The following is an 11,569-nucleotide window of genomic DNA, read 5'->3' as shown; positions in this document are numbered from 1 at the left end:
GCAATCTGTAGATGGCACAGACCCTGGCCCGCTCTGCCTATGGCACCTAAAGATGAGAGTCTCAGTTCAACAGGCTGATGTTGCAGGGTGGCATTCTGAGGACAGCACCCACCAGTGCTCACTGTCAGAAAAGCCCCACCAGGCACCACACTCACACTGAGCCAAACCCACTGCCAAAGCCAAAGGGGTTTTTCCTTGCTGCATTCCACAATTGCTCCCTGGGCACCTGGAGAGCAGAGATGCCACTGAGGCAGCTTCTGGGCATTACCAGTCCCCAACACTGCGCTTTCCTGCTGGAACAACCAAGATCTCCTCCAAACCCTGGCACTGAGGAGGGTTTCTGTTTGAGGACCTTCATCCAAACCTCGCCGAGGACCTAAAGCTGCTTTTGCTGTCAAGGAGACAGCATCTAAACCACCTAAATGCAGATGAAAAGCCCCAGCTCTGTTGCAGTGCCTGATGGTGGGAAAGGCTGCCTCATCAGGAGCAGAGCATCAGTCAGGATGAAGGAGTTGAACAAATCAATCTGCTCAGATTTCCAATTGTGCTGAGTTTCCAGGTTTTTAGGCCTACAGCCCCTCTCCAATGCAGCTGTACGTGACAGGACCAGCACCTCATCTCTTGTTGCAAAATCCAAGTGTCGGGGAAGCACTTTCGGTTTTGCTTTTCCATGGTCTCAAGCTTGCCAGGGCTGGGACAGTGCTCCAGCCCTCCCTGGTCCTGGGGCAGTGGCATTGAAGCAGCAGAACGGCCTGGGCAGAGCAAGCCAATGGCCTCAGCACCATCCTTATGAAAGGGCAAGAATGCTCATGGGATGAAGCAGAGAACAGCTGGTGAGTCTCCAGTTCCTAGCCCAGTGTGTGAATGGGGGTTGTCTGAGCATCCAGACCTGGCTGCAGAGGGGCACTGTCCCCTCCCTGCATGTTTTACTTGCTCCAACCCAATGTGGCAGGATGCTTCAGGAAGACACGGTTTGTACTGCAAGGGACCTGCTCCACAGGGGAATGCTGACACAGGTGAGAAGGGACCACAGGCACTGGCCCTTGAGGCTGCTGTGGTCTCAGGTCTCACCACACAGAAACGATGGTGGGAGCAGTGGGCTGTAGGCTGGGAAAGCCAGGAGCACCTGGAATACTGAGAGCTATGGTGGGACACTGCAGTGCCAGGGGCAGCATGGAGGGATGCTCCAGAGGCTGAGCCCGTGGTACCCAGGGGTAGGTGGGAGATGATCAATGTCCTGAGCATTGCTGGCAGGTATTGCTGGAGCACAAAGCATAGCAATGGGCACAGAGGAGGTGTAACCAGGTTATACCAAAGCCTGGGATTGCTGGGAAGTGCTGCAGGACTTCATCTTGTGTGCCAGTCCTGCCCTTTCCCTGTGCCAAAGCAATACAGCTGCAGGTCCTACTGTACTTGCTGTTCCCATGTTCCCCCTGACATGGTGTGGGCCACCTCTGAGATTAACAGGTTAACATTAACATGTTCCCCCTGGAGCTAATCCTGTCCACCTGCAGAGCTGGGAAGAACTGGGCACAAATCCTTCAGAAGGGGAAGGAGAGGGAAGAACCAAGATTATATTTCCATTGGATGCTTTTCCACTGCCAGCTCCAGAACGGCTCCCAACAGCTCAGCACCACTGAGCATCTCTTCATTTGCTCCTGCACCTCCAGGCACGCTAAGGGTCTTCCTCCTGCTGAGCACACTGGAGTGGTCAGAAGTGACACTGGGAAGCCCTCGGAGTGAAGGAATCGTTGGCTTGGCTGCTGGAGCATGGTATGCTCATTGTTCCCCTCCTTTCCAGCACGGAATGAGGAGCCCATGTGGAGGTGACAGTGGCCACTTTGCATCCCCATGGCAAACCAGTGTTGCCAAGCTGAGATTGCCTCCAGTTGGACTGAATTGGAGATGAGACAGTGGGGAAGGTGTGGTATGAAACCAGCCCTCGCCACAACCTGCAGTGTTCTGCCCCTCTGATGAGGAGGCTCCAGTGAGGGGAGAAGCTGCGCTGGATCCTGGTGCTGGTCCCAGCTTGCACATCCAGGTCACTGCTCCCCTGCCTGCTGCCAGCATCCACGGCTCTGGCTGCTGCAAGGCTGCTGGCACCGTGTCCTGCTGCTGCCTTTGCTCCATCCTCCTCAGCCTCTTCCCAGTCCTCAGCTTTGTTCAGTTCAGCTTTGTTCTGTGCTGCCCCAGGAAGCGCCTCTTGGAGCAGGCGTCTGCTTGGATGCAGGGGCACGGAGCGCTTCCCTCTTGCCTCTGTGTTGCTTCTTTGCTTACCTTGGAAGCATCCCATTCTCTCGGTCCTCTTCCACCCCCAGGACCTGCTCCCTCACGATGTTCTGGGTGAGCTGTGGGGCACCTCCTCTCCCGGGTGGGACTGCAGCCTCCGGGATGCTCCAGGAGCAAAGCAGATCTTGCAGAGACCCTCAATGGCCCTTGGTCACCTCCAGAAGGAGCAGGAGCATGGCTGAGGGATGCTGCTCAACCGGCTTTGCTGTTTAACTTCCTTTTCCCATCTCAGAAGTGGCCAAAAGCAAAGAGATGGTGACTTCAGCCCATGGGTTTGTTTCCGTCTAATGGAAGGTCCAAGCCAAGCAAGGACGAGCATCCCCTTGCTGTGGCTACATTCGCTTTTAGTGGCTTGCAGAGCCCAATGTGAGAATTCCTCTCTTTATATCCAGTCTCTCTTAATACAATTTTACTATTCTGGTTGATTCTAAAGATGCAACGTTAACTATAGAAACAGCAGCAGAAAAGCATGTGGGGTACAAGACTTTTTTTTTTTTGTGTTTTTTATACAAAAAAAAAAGAATTATTTTCGTTGCTTACAAAACATATGCAAAAGAAGCTAAAAAAAACCAACCAAAAAAAAAAAAACCAACCCAAAGGCATCGCTATTTGTTCTACATAAAAAAAAAATCTCATAACTAATGTTCTTTTTTTTTCATTTAAAAAAAGAAATATCAAGCTTAGGCACAATTTTGCTGCTGGCTGCTTGCGAACAAGCCAAGAGACCACGCCACCCCCTCCTAACTGAGTGATATGTATTGACTGGTCTGCACTTTATACTTAAGGCAATTTTTGTTTGCTTGCTTTTGACAAGGTGGGTGTTTGCCACCCCTTACGTCACGCCAGGATCCGTCCACGTGTGTCAGTATTAGCAGGACTAAAGTTTATGGGGAGAGAAGGTTGCAGGTCACCCCGAGGGTTTTCTTCCTACAGATCTCTGGATCCAGAAGAAGAAACAGATCTATAAATGGGAAAAGAAAAAGCCCAAAAGGCTGAAGTGAGAGAAACCCAAACGGGAATAAAACCACTCCTCAAGCTCAAGGTCTCCTCCTGCTGCAGCCTTGTCCCTGCAGGAGTCAGCCCCGATGCTCGATGTGGCTGCAGCAGAGCCAGGCATGAACTCACTGTGCTGCCAAGGCACCGGCTTTGGCTTTTGTCTTTTCAGGGCAGCTGCAGGTGCAGGGGATGTCAAAGAATCCCAGCCTGGTTTGGGCTGGAAGGGACCTTAAAGCTCCTCCAGTTCCAACCCCCTGTGGTCCTTCTCTGGACCATCTCCAACAGGTCCGCATCCTTCGGGTACTGAGGACTCCAGAGCTGGACCAGGACTGCAGAATGGGTCTTCCCAGAAGGCAGCAGAGGGGGAGAATCCCCTCCCTCGAGCTGCTGCTCACGCTCTGGGGATGCAGCCCAAGATACAATTGGTCTTCTGGGCTGCACGTGCACACTGCATGCACATGTCCACTCTTTCATCCACCAGTACCCCCAAGGCCTTCTCACTCCCTTCATCCCCCAACCTGTATTGCTGGCCAGCCCAGGGGCAGCACCCTGCGCTTGGCCTTGTTGAACCTCGTAAGGGCTCAGTTCTCGAGCTTGTCCAAGGCCCTCTGGATGCATCCCATCCCTGCAGGGTGTCACCTGCACCATTCAGCCTGGTGCCACACGCCCTAGGGTGTGCTGGAGCTGCAAGCTGAGGCACTGCAGCACAGGACCCACTGCTCCTGATCTCCTCAATCCCCCCCAGACATCCCTGCACCCCTGAGGCCAAATGGGGTCAGTTAATCCTGGCCAAGCACAGGCTTCCCTTAGACATGGGGACAGCACAAAGCCTGCATCTGCCATGGTCTCGCTGGAAGAATTTCACCTTCTGTGTCTTGCTTGGCATTTCTGGGACCTGCTCATTCCCTCCCATAGGGTCACCAGGAAAAGGAGCTGCTGGTTTCCAGAAGCCAAGTGGGGCAGGGATGGGAGGGACAGAGCAGAGCTGGGTTCACCCAGGGTAGCACAAGCATCAAATCCCTCTGTCTTGGCTACAGGGCTGCACCTCTCTCATGGGGCTTTAGGTCTCCCCAGACAAGCAGATGACATGCACATGCAAGTCATTTACTGAAAGTAAATTAGGAAGGACACCGGTTCATGCCAAACAAATGGGCCTGAGCATCCATCCAGCATGCACTGGCAGCGGGTTGGACCCACAGTGGGGTGCTGGGATCACAGGGTGAGGGATGATACCTTTACATGTGTCCAACAGGGTTGTGACCATCTCCTAGACCAGGATGTGAAGCTGAAAGTGTCATCTGGGGATCTCCTACTACTCCGGACACTTTCTCTTCTTCCCGACGCTTCAAGCAGGCTGCTTTAGGGTTCAGATTGCGCTCTATGCCAAAAAACATCAGGGGAGGGAGGGAGGGAATGAAGCAACCTCAGTTTGTGCAATAGCATCACACGCGGCAGCAGCATCCAAAAGAGAGAGGAAGGACAGAGTCCCAGGACAGACAGATGGGACCATGCGAGGAAACCACCTCAGTGCAAGCTGCTCTTTGCCTGCTGCTCCTTGCAGTGGCTGCAGTAACTTGGCCAGACCCCTGGTAATAAAGCAGAACCCCATGCCTGGCTCAGACACCATGCCCATTGAAACATGTGCTTGCTTAGAGAGAGAACCCCAGCTCTCGGAGTTGAGGACTGAGTTTTCCAAAGCTGCTTAATGGAACGCAGATGCCAAATTCCCATTAAGCAGGAACAGGGGATGGCCGGAGCAGCCTGGAATCCACCCCAGGCCAGGGCTTTGGAAAGCTCCACCAGTGCAACCAGCAGGAGTCACAACAGAGATGGACACACACGCAGAGACATGGAGATGGGGGGGAAGAGAAAGGCCCCGAAAGGCACCTGCAGCTGTTACCATACCTCGTACTTGCTGCTCCAGGCCCAGAATGACCTGCACCGCTTGCTGTAGGATGATCAGTTTGGTCTGTGCTTTGTCCGTTTTTAAGTGCATCTGACACATGCGTCCCAGTTCTTTAAAGGCCTCGTTAATGTCCCGCACACGCACCCTTTCCCTGGCGTTATTGGCCATTCTCCTCTCCCGGTCCCTCAGATCTTTGTCCTCCAGTGACAAGGCCTCGTCTGTACTGCTGGGTTCATAGCACCACAGGGATTAGTCAGGGGGGTGGTAGTGAGGAAGGGGGGGCTCTACGTTGCCGTGCTGGTAGTGCTGCTGGTGTCCACTGCAAAGGGCTCAAACAGCCTCACTCTGCAAAGCCAATTCCTCTTGGGTGCTTCCTGGAGCAGCCCAGGCTATCGGGGCTGTGTGCTGCCTCTGTGAGCCACAGCAAGGTGCTGCCAGCACAGGGCTGGAGGGGGCTGCCAGGGGTGAGAGCAGGCAGGGGATGCAGTCTCAGCACCCACACTCTCCTCTCTGCACAACTTTGCCTTCCTGTTTGGTTCTGGCTGAAAACTTAAAGTTGAGGGGGGGTTCCTCAGCCAAAACCATCAGGTTCCATCTCCCAGGGAAAGGCTTTTTGGCAGAAAGCAAATCTCTGTTTGTAAGATTTCCTTCAAAAATCACATCTGTGGCAAAATTATGGAATGGTTTGGGTTGGAAAGGACCTTAAAGCTCATCCAGTTCCAACCCCTGCCATGGCAGGGACCCCTTCCACTGGAGCAGCTTGCTCCAAGCCCCTGTGTCCAACCTGGCCTTGAGCACTGCCAGGGATGGGGCAGCCACAGCTTCTCTGGGCACCCTGTGCCACTGAAGGTGCTTTGGGCAGCCAGACCCAGACCTTCTACGGGCGCAGCAGCAGCAGGGGCCAGATCCAAGTGCTCCAGCTGCTGCTGAGCATCAGTCTCATGCAGACACTGAATCCAGATCCTTCAACCCAGCAGACTCACACTGGAAGGGGCTGATTTGCTTTTCCAGGCACTGTCAGGAGTTCTGGGAGAGCCTCCACCACTGGCAGCACTCCAGGGGTGCCCAAAACAGGCAGGGATTGGGCGGACAAAGGCAGAGTTGTGCTGGCGGCATCTTAAAGGGCAGCCTGGCCTGCGGCCCGTCCCCTGCACACCCCAGTTTAGGGTACAGACGACCTTCTCCCCCAGAGCAAAAACTGTTGCAGGAAAGACCCCTATCTGAGGAGGGTCCCTGGGTGAGACCTGGCACTGGGACAGACCACAGCCTTCGGCTCCAGGGGAGCCATGTGGGGATGAGCCTTCACCAAAGAGTCAGAGCCTTCAGATGGTCCCAAGTGCGTGAATGGGGAGCAAGGGCTCCCCCAGGCAAATGTCTATGTGGGACAGGAGGCTGCCCACTGTCAATGCCTGCATCCTCTCCATGCTGTCTCGTCCCTGTCTGTGTCCCCTCCTCACTGCCACCTTCTCACCAGCATGTTCAGGATGGCCAGAACCCCGGCTGATGGCTCCCCTCAGCAGGGACACAGCTCCAGCAGCAGCCAGGCAGGATGGGGCCATCTCCCTGCCACCAGCAAGTGGTTTGCATGGCCCCTGCAGGGTCACAGAATCACAGAACAGTCTGGGTTGGATGGAACCTTCAAAGCTCACCCAGTCCAACCCCCCTGCAATGAGCAGGGACATCTTCCCCTAGATGAGGTTGCCCAGAACCACATCCAGCCTGGCCTTGGATGTCTCCAGGGATGGGGCATCCATCACCTCTCTGTGCAACCTGTGCCAGTGTTTCACCACCCTCACTGTAAAGCATTTCTTCCTCACATCCAGCCTGAATCTCCCTCTTTTAGTTTAAAACCATCACCCCTTGTCCTATCCAAGTTACGTCCTCCAGGTTACAAGGATGTACAGTGAACTTGTGCCCTGCTCAAAGCGGGCACTGACCTTCCTGGCCCCTGCAACACCCCTTCCCTTCCTTCCCTGTTAGCGACTGATGGCACGAGGAGGATCCTGGCAGTCCCAGCTGGGACCAGTGACCTCAATTCCACAGCAGCAACGCAGGAGGGGCTGTGGGACTTGACTTCCCTCCTGCAAAGCAGCCTGAAGGCCAAAGCTGCCTGCACCAAGGGCTCGGCTCGCTTCCCTCCAGGAAGGGTTTAAAAAGGGACAAGCGTGGGAGACCAAAGTGAACACGGTGCCAACTCTGCCTGCCCATGCCCCCCGCCGCCCCGCGGCTCCTGCCTCACTCCGCAAGCAGCAAGTAGAAGGTAGAGAGTGGGACCCCCGAGAGGTCACGGCTGGGGACTGTCTGTAGGAGATCGGAAAGAACAGAACTGAGAAATAAAAACTGGAAATCCACAAAAAGCAAAAGGAAGGGGAATTACTAAAAATAAAAATAATGTAAAAATAAAAAAACCAAAAGAGACAGGAAAAAAATATCCATGTTATGAAAGGCAAAAAATTACAAACTGAAGAGAGGCACAAAGGACTCCAACATCAATGCAACAGCAGAGGCCAGCAGAGAGGAGCACAGCCAGGCACAAACCAGCGATGGTGTTACAACAGCCTCTGCAGAGAGAAAGGGGGTTAACCTGCCACGGGAGCACGAGCATGCACTGCAGGATGCAGGAACCAAGCAGCAAAGGCCTCCGGAGTGGGAAGCCAAAGCCTTCCGCTTCCCCTCCCACTGGGACATGGGGAAGCACTGGTGGCTGAGGGAAGCACAAGTGGGAGGGACAGAGGAAGGGAGGCGAGGGAAGGAAGGAAGGGAAGGAAAGGAAGAGAGAGAAAAGAAGGGAGGGAAGGGAGGAAAGGAAGGGAAGGAGGAAGGGAAGAAAGGAAAAAGGAAAGGAGAAAGGAAAGGAGAAAGGGGAAGGAAAAACAGGAAAAGGAAAGAAGGGAGTGCCTCCATCCCGCTGCCCCTCCATGGCTCCAGCGAGGTGTTCCTGTGTGCCCACAGCCATGGGGCTGGGAGCTCAGAGCCCTGTGCTGGGCTGGCCAGTGGGGATGGGGCATCGCCTGCTGCTGAGAGCAGAGCCGGGCTCTGTGCTTGGAGCAGAGGCATCAGATCTGCATCCCCTATGCGAAATGTGGGGTTTTTTGCTGTACTCCCCCATTTTGCTGGCCAAGCAGCTGAACCAAACACCTTGCTGAAGGAGAGTGAGGACGGTGCGGGTGCCCCCACGGGGCCTGGCATGCAGCACACGCGGCGGCAGCGGGGGGGTGAAGGAGAGAACAGCAGGGATCCAAACCAGGTTAAAAACCAAATACTTAAAATAACAAAATAAACCAAAAAAGAGGTAAAAAGAAAAAGGACATCGACAGCCTCGAGAACCCAAGGCCACAGGGCAGAGAGACAGTGCAAGGCACCAGAGCACATGTGTCACAGGAGACAGACAGACAGCCCCGTGCCGATCAGATACGTCAAATATCACCACTCCGGGACCCTCACTGACCTCTAACTTGTTGCTCCAGGTTCAGTATGACTGATACGGCCTGGTGGAGGATTAGCAGTTTGGTCTGCGGTTTTTCGCTGTTTAGGTGGAGTTGGCACATGCGTCCGAGCTCTTTAAAGGCCTCGTTGATGTCACGGACCCGCAGGCGCTCACGGGCATTATTGGCGACCCTCCTTTCTCTCTCTCTCTCGGCTTTTTGCTCTGGGGGAAGAAGATCGTCCTCCTCATCCTCATCTTGACTAATGGTTTAAAATAAGAACGAGACAGGGACATTCCTCGCGTGCACTCTCAGCACTGGTCAACTCATAGAAAAGCAACACACATCCGAGGCATGACGACACCGAGCGCCAGGAACGCTGCACCCCACGTGTGCTCAGACACAGGGACGCACGGGGTCTTTACACAGAAGCCATTCAGGTTCTTCTTCTGCCTCTGTTTTGGGGTTGGTTTGGTTTTAAACACCACAGAAAGAAACCACAAAGCGACTAAGGCCTGAGCTTGTTGCTGGCAGCTTGGAAGGCGGCCTGGATAAAGTGTAAGGGGCAACACTGGTGTCCCAAGCTGGTGTTTTGGGAAGCTGCAGCCCTCTGCCTCCAGGCCAGGAGGTGGCTGCAGTGTGGAGGAGCAGGGCTGGCACTGCCCCTTTGGGCAGCAGCACCCTGGTGAGGTCTCCGAGCTGATGGTGAGGTTGCAGACAAGCCAGCACGCAGGAAAGACTCACCCTGCTCCGCTGCCACATACCTGACTGGGTGTGACAGAGGATACAGGAGCCCAGAGCAAACAGTGGAGACGACCAAGGGCAGGGAGGAGGTCAAAAGCTTCCCAGCCCCTGGCTGAGGGCAGTTGAGCGTTCGGTCCCTTCCATGCATGGCCACAAGCAAAGCTCCAAGAGAGCACGCAGTGAGTGCAGTTGGTGTGGGTAAAGGCACAAGCCCTCTGCTTTAGGAGCATGAGGAAGCCCTGAGGCCATGGGGATGGAGGCCAGCAGCAAAGGATGGCAGGGCCCCTTCCCCAACAGCGGGAGCCCAGGCTGGGCCACCCCTGTGTGAGGACACTCAAGGCTCCCGTGGTGGGCAGGGGCTGGTGGGTCTGTGCCATAGGATGATCCCCAGCCACAGTGGGCTGAGCCCAGTGCCGGGGGGTCACTATGGCTGCACCCCAGCCCAAATGCTCCCAGCCTGGTTATGTGTAAGTGAAGGGAGAGACCTGTTCAAAGAGCACCTTGTTCTGGTCCTGGAGGGTTTCAGCTCCTTCTTCTCCTCTTCTGAGTTATCTGCCACCGACGTGTTCTCCTCATCCTCCTTCTCTTCCCTCTTTATTTCGCTGGTTCCCGAGGAGACACTGCTTCGCCCCAGCCCCCCTGACAAGCCTGCTGAGGAAGCAGAGCCACACATGGAAGGTTGGAGGAGCCTGACCCACACAGAGGACTTGGGGGGGGGGTCACCAGACCCTGTTCCTGTTGCACTGCATCACCAGCGTGTGGCCTCCCAGCCTCATCCTGCATTGCTGGTCTGCAGGAAGAGGAGTTAATGGGGTGCTGGCTCTGCCCTGCCACCACTCCCTGCTCTTCTCCTCCCCATCTTCCAGGTCCAACCTTGCTCATCAGTGGCTCTGTGCACCCAGAAGGGACAGGAACACTTAGGCTAAACCTCTGGAAAAGGCTCAAGGCTGCAAAGAAGCAGCATCCTTGCAAGAGCACCCATCTCCACCCCTCCCAGGCTGATGCTGCACAGGGCTGGACCTAATGGGTGACCTGAATCTCCCCCCGTGGCAGGGAAGCCCCAAGCGTGCACGTGAGCAGAGCTGCCTTACCGCTGTACGTGTCCTGCTGCCTGCTGAGGTCAGGGAGGGAGCTGGGCTGTGATGGAAGTGTAACGTGGTTGTGGAGCATGTTGGGGTTGCTGGACAACCCATCTTCGGGGTGACCTCCTCCCACCTACAGCAGAACAAGCAGAGCAAGCCTTGAGAGGGGGGAAGCAGCATGGCCAGCAGGGATGGGCACAGCCACTCCGAGCACCTATGCTGAGCAGTTGGAGGTGCAGCCACATGCCCTCCTCACACACTCCCACCATCCAGACTGCAGGCATGCAGGAGGGAAGAGCCAACCTGCTCTGTGGCAGGGGCACTGCAGGTCAGCTGGACCAAGCAGAGAGACCCCATCAGTGCTACCTTCCCCATATGTTTAGTAGCTGAGTCTGGGGAGCTCAGGAGGGAAGCACATCTGGTTCTTTAGAGGGACTGGAGATGTGCTACTGTTTGCTGCAGTAGGAAACCAGCTCTCCTGTGGTCACCAGCCTCTGGACAATGGGGACCCCAGTGACTCAGCGAGGCAGGGACCCCAGCATCCATGTGCTCAAGGCACCCAGGACCTGTCGTGCTCCATGGAGCCCGAATGAGCCATCACACATCAGCAATCCCCATGTGCACAGAAGGACATGGTGCCAGCCTGAATGGTTGGCAGCTGAGAAGTCCTGGCAATACCTGGCTCTCTATACCTGTGCCCTGCCCTGCACCAGATCCCTCTCCTCCTTCCTGCATATCCCAAGGATGGCTTGAAGCTGTTTTGAGAGATTTCCATCCATCTTAGAGGGAAAGAAGAAGAAATTTCACCAATTCTGCCTGTTCTGAGAAGGGGCATGAGCAAGTGGCACGGGGGAGTTTGTGCCCGAGAGCCACCACTGTGCTTGGTGCTGATCCAGCCCTCCTGCATGAACGAGGTGAGACACTGCATGTCACCCGTTCCAAGCTGTCACCAGCTGACCCAACCTGGACCTCACTGAGCTCTTCTCACAACAAAGGCAACAAGGCCAGGTTGGACACAGGGGCTTGGAGCAAGCTGCTCCAGTGGAAGGGGTCCCTGCCCATGGCAGGGGTTGGAGCTGGAGGAGCTTTAAGGTCCCTTCAACCCAAACCACTCTAATTTTCTGCCT

The 11,569-nt window shown here is 55.2% G+C and overlaps 1 protein-coding gene across 21 annotated transcripts in view; it reads right to left on the bottom strand.

Moving 5' to 3' along the window:
* Positions 1 to 2,761: 2,761 nt before the first annotated feature.
* TCF3 (transcription factor 3) overlaps positions 2,762 to 11,569 on the bottom strand; it is a 69,568-nt gene continuing 60,760 nt past the window's right edge. For 7 of the 21 annotated variants that reach the window (XM_061355976.1, XM_061355973.1, XM_061355991.1 and 4 more), the window contains 5 exons: positions 10,452 to 10,575; positions 9,846 to 10,011; positions 5,191 to 5,417; positions 4,519 to 4,663; positions 2,762 to 3,250 (listed from right to left, as the gene is read on the bottom strand). In XM_061355976.1, the coding sequence (XP_061211960.1) occupies positions 4,521 to 4,663; positions 5,191 to 5,417; positions 9,846 to 10,011; positions 10,452 to 10,575 (660 nt within the window). In that variant the 3' untranslated portion in view covers positions 2,762 to 3,250; positions 4,519 to 4,520. Of the gene's footprint in view, positions 3,251 to 4,518; positions 4,664 to 5,190; positions 5,418 to 8,639; positions 8,879 to 9,845; positions 10,012 to 10,451; positions 10,576 to 11,569 lie in introns of those variants that run through there. The other 14 variants (XM_061355979.1, XM_061355993.1, XM_061355981.1 and 11 more) reach the window with 11 other exon arrangements.

This window comes from Neopsephotus bourkii, unplaced genomic scaffold (assembly GCF_033783945.1).
Source record: "Neopsephotus bourkii isolate Nb327-2 ecotype Australia unplaced genomic scaffold, CSIRO-AGI_Nbou_v1 NB_838, whole genome shotgun sequence".
In the NCBI taxonomy this organism is placed as follows: domain Eukaryota; kingdom Metazoa; phylum Chordata; class Aves; order Psittaciformes; family Psittacidae; genus Neopsephotus; species Neopsephotus bourkii.
This window is presented reverse-complemented; position numbering and strand designations above follow the sequence as displayed.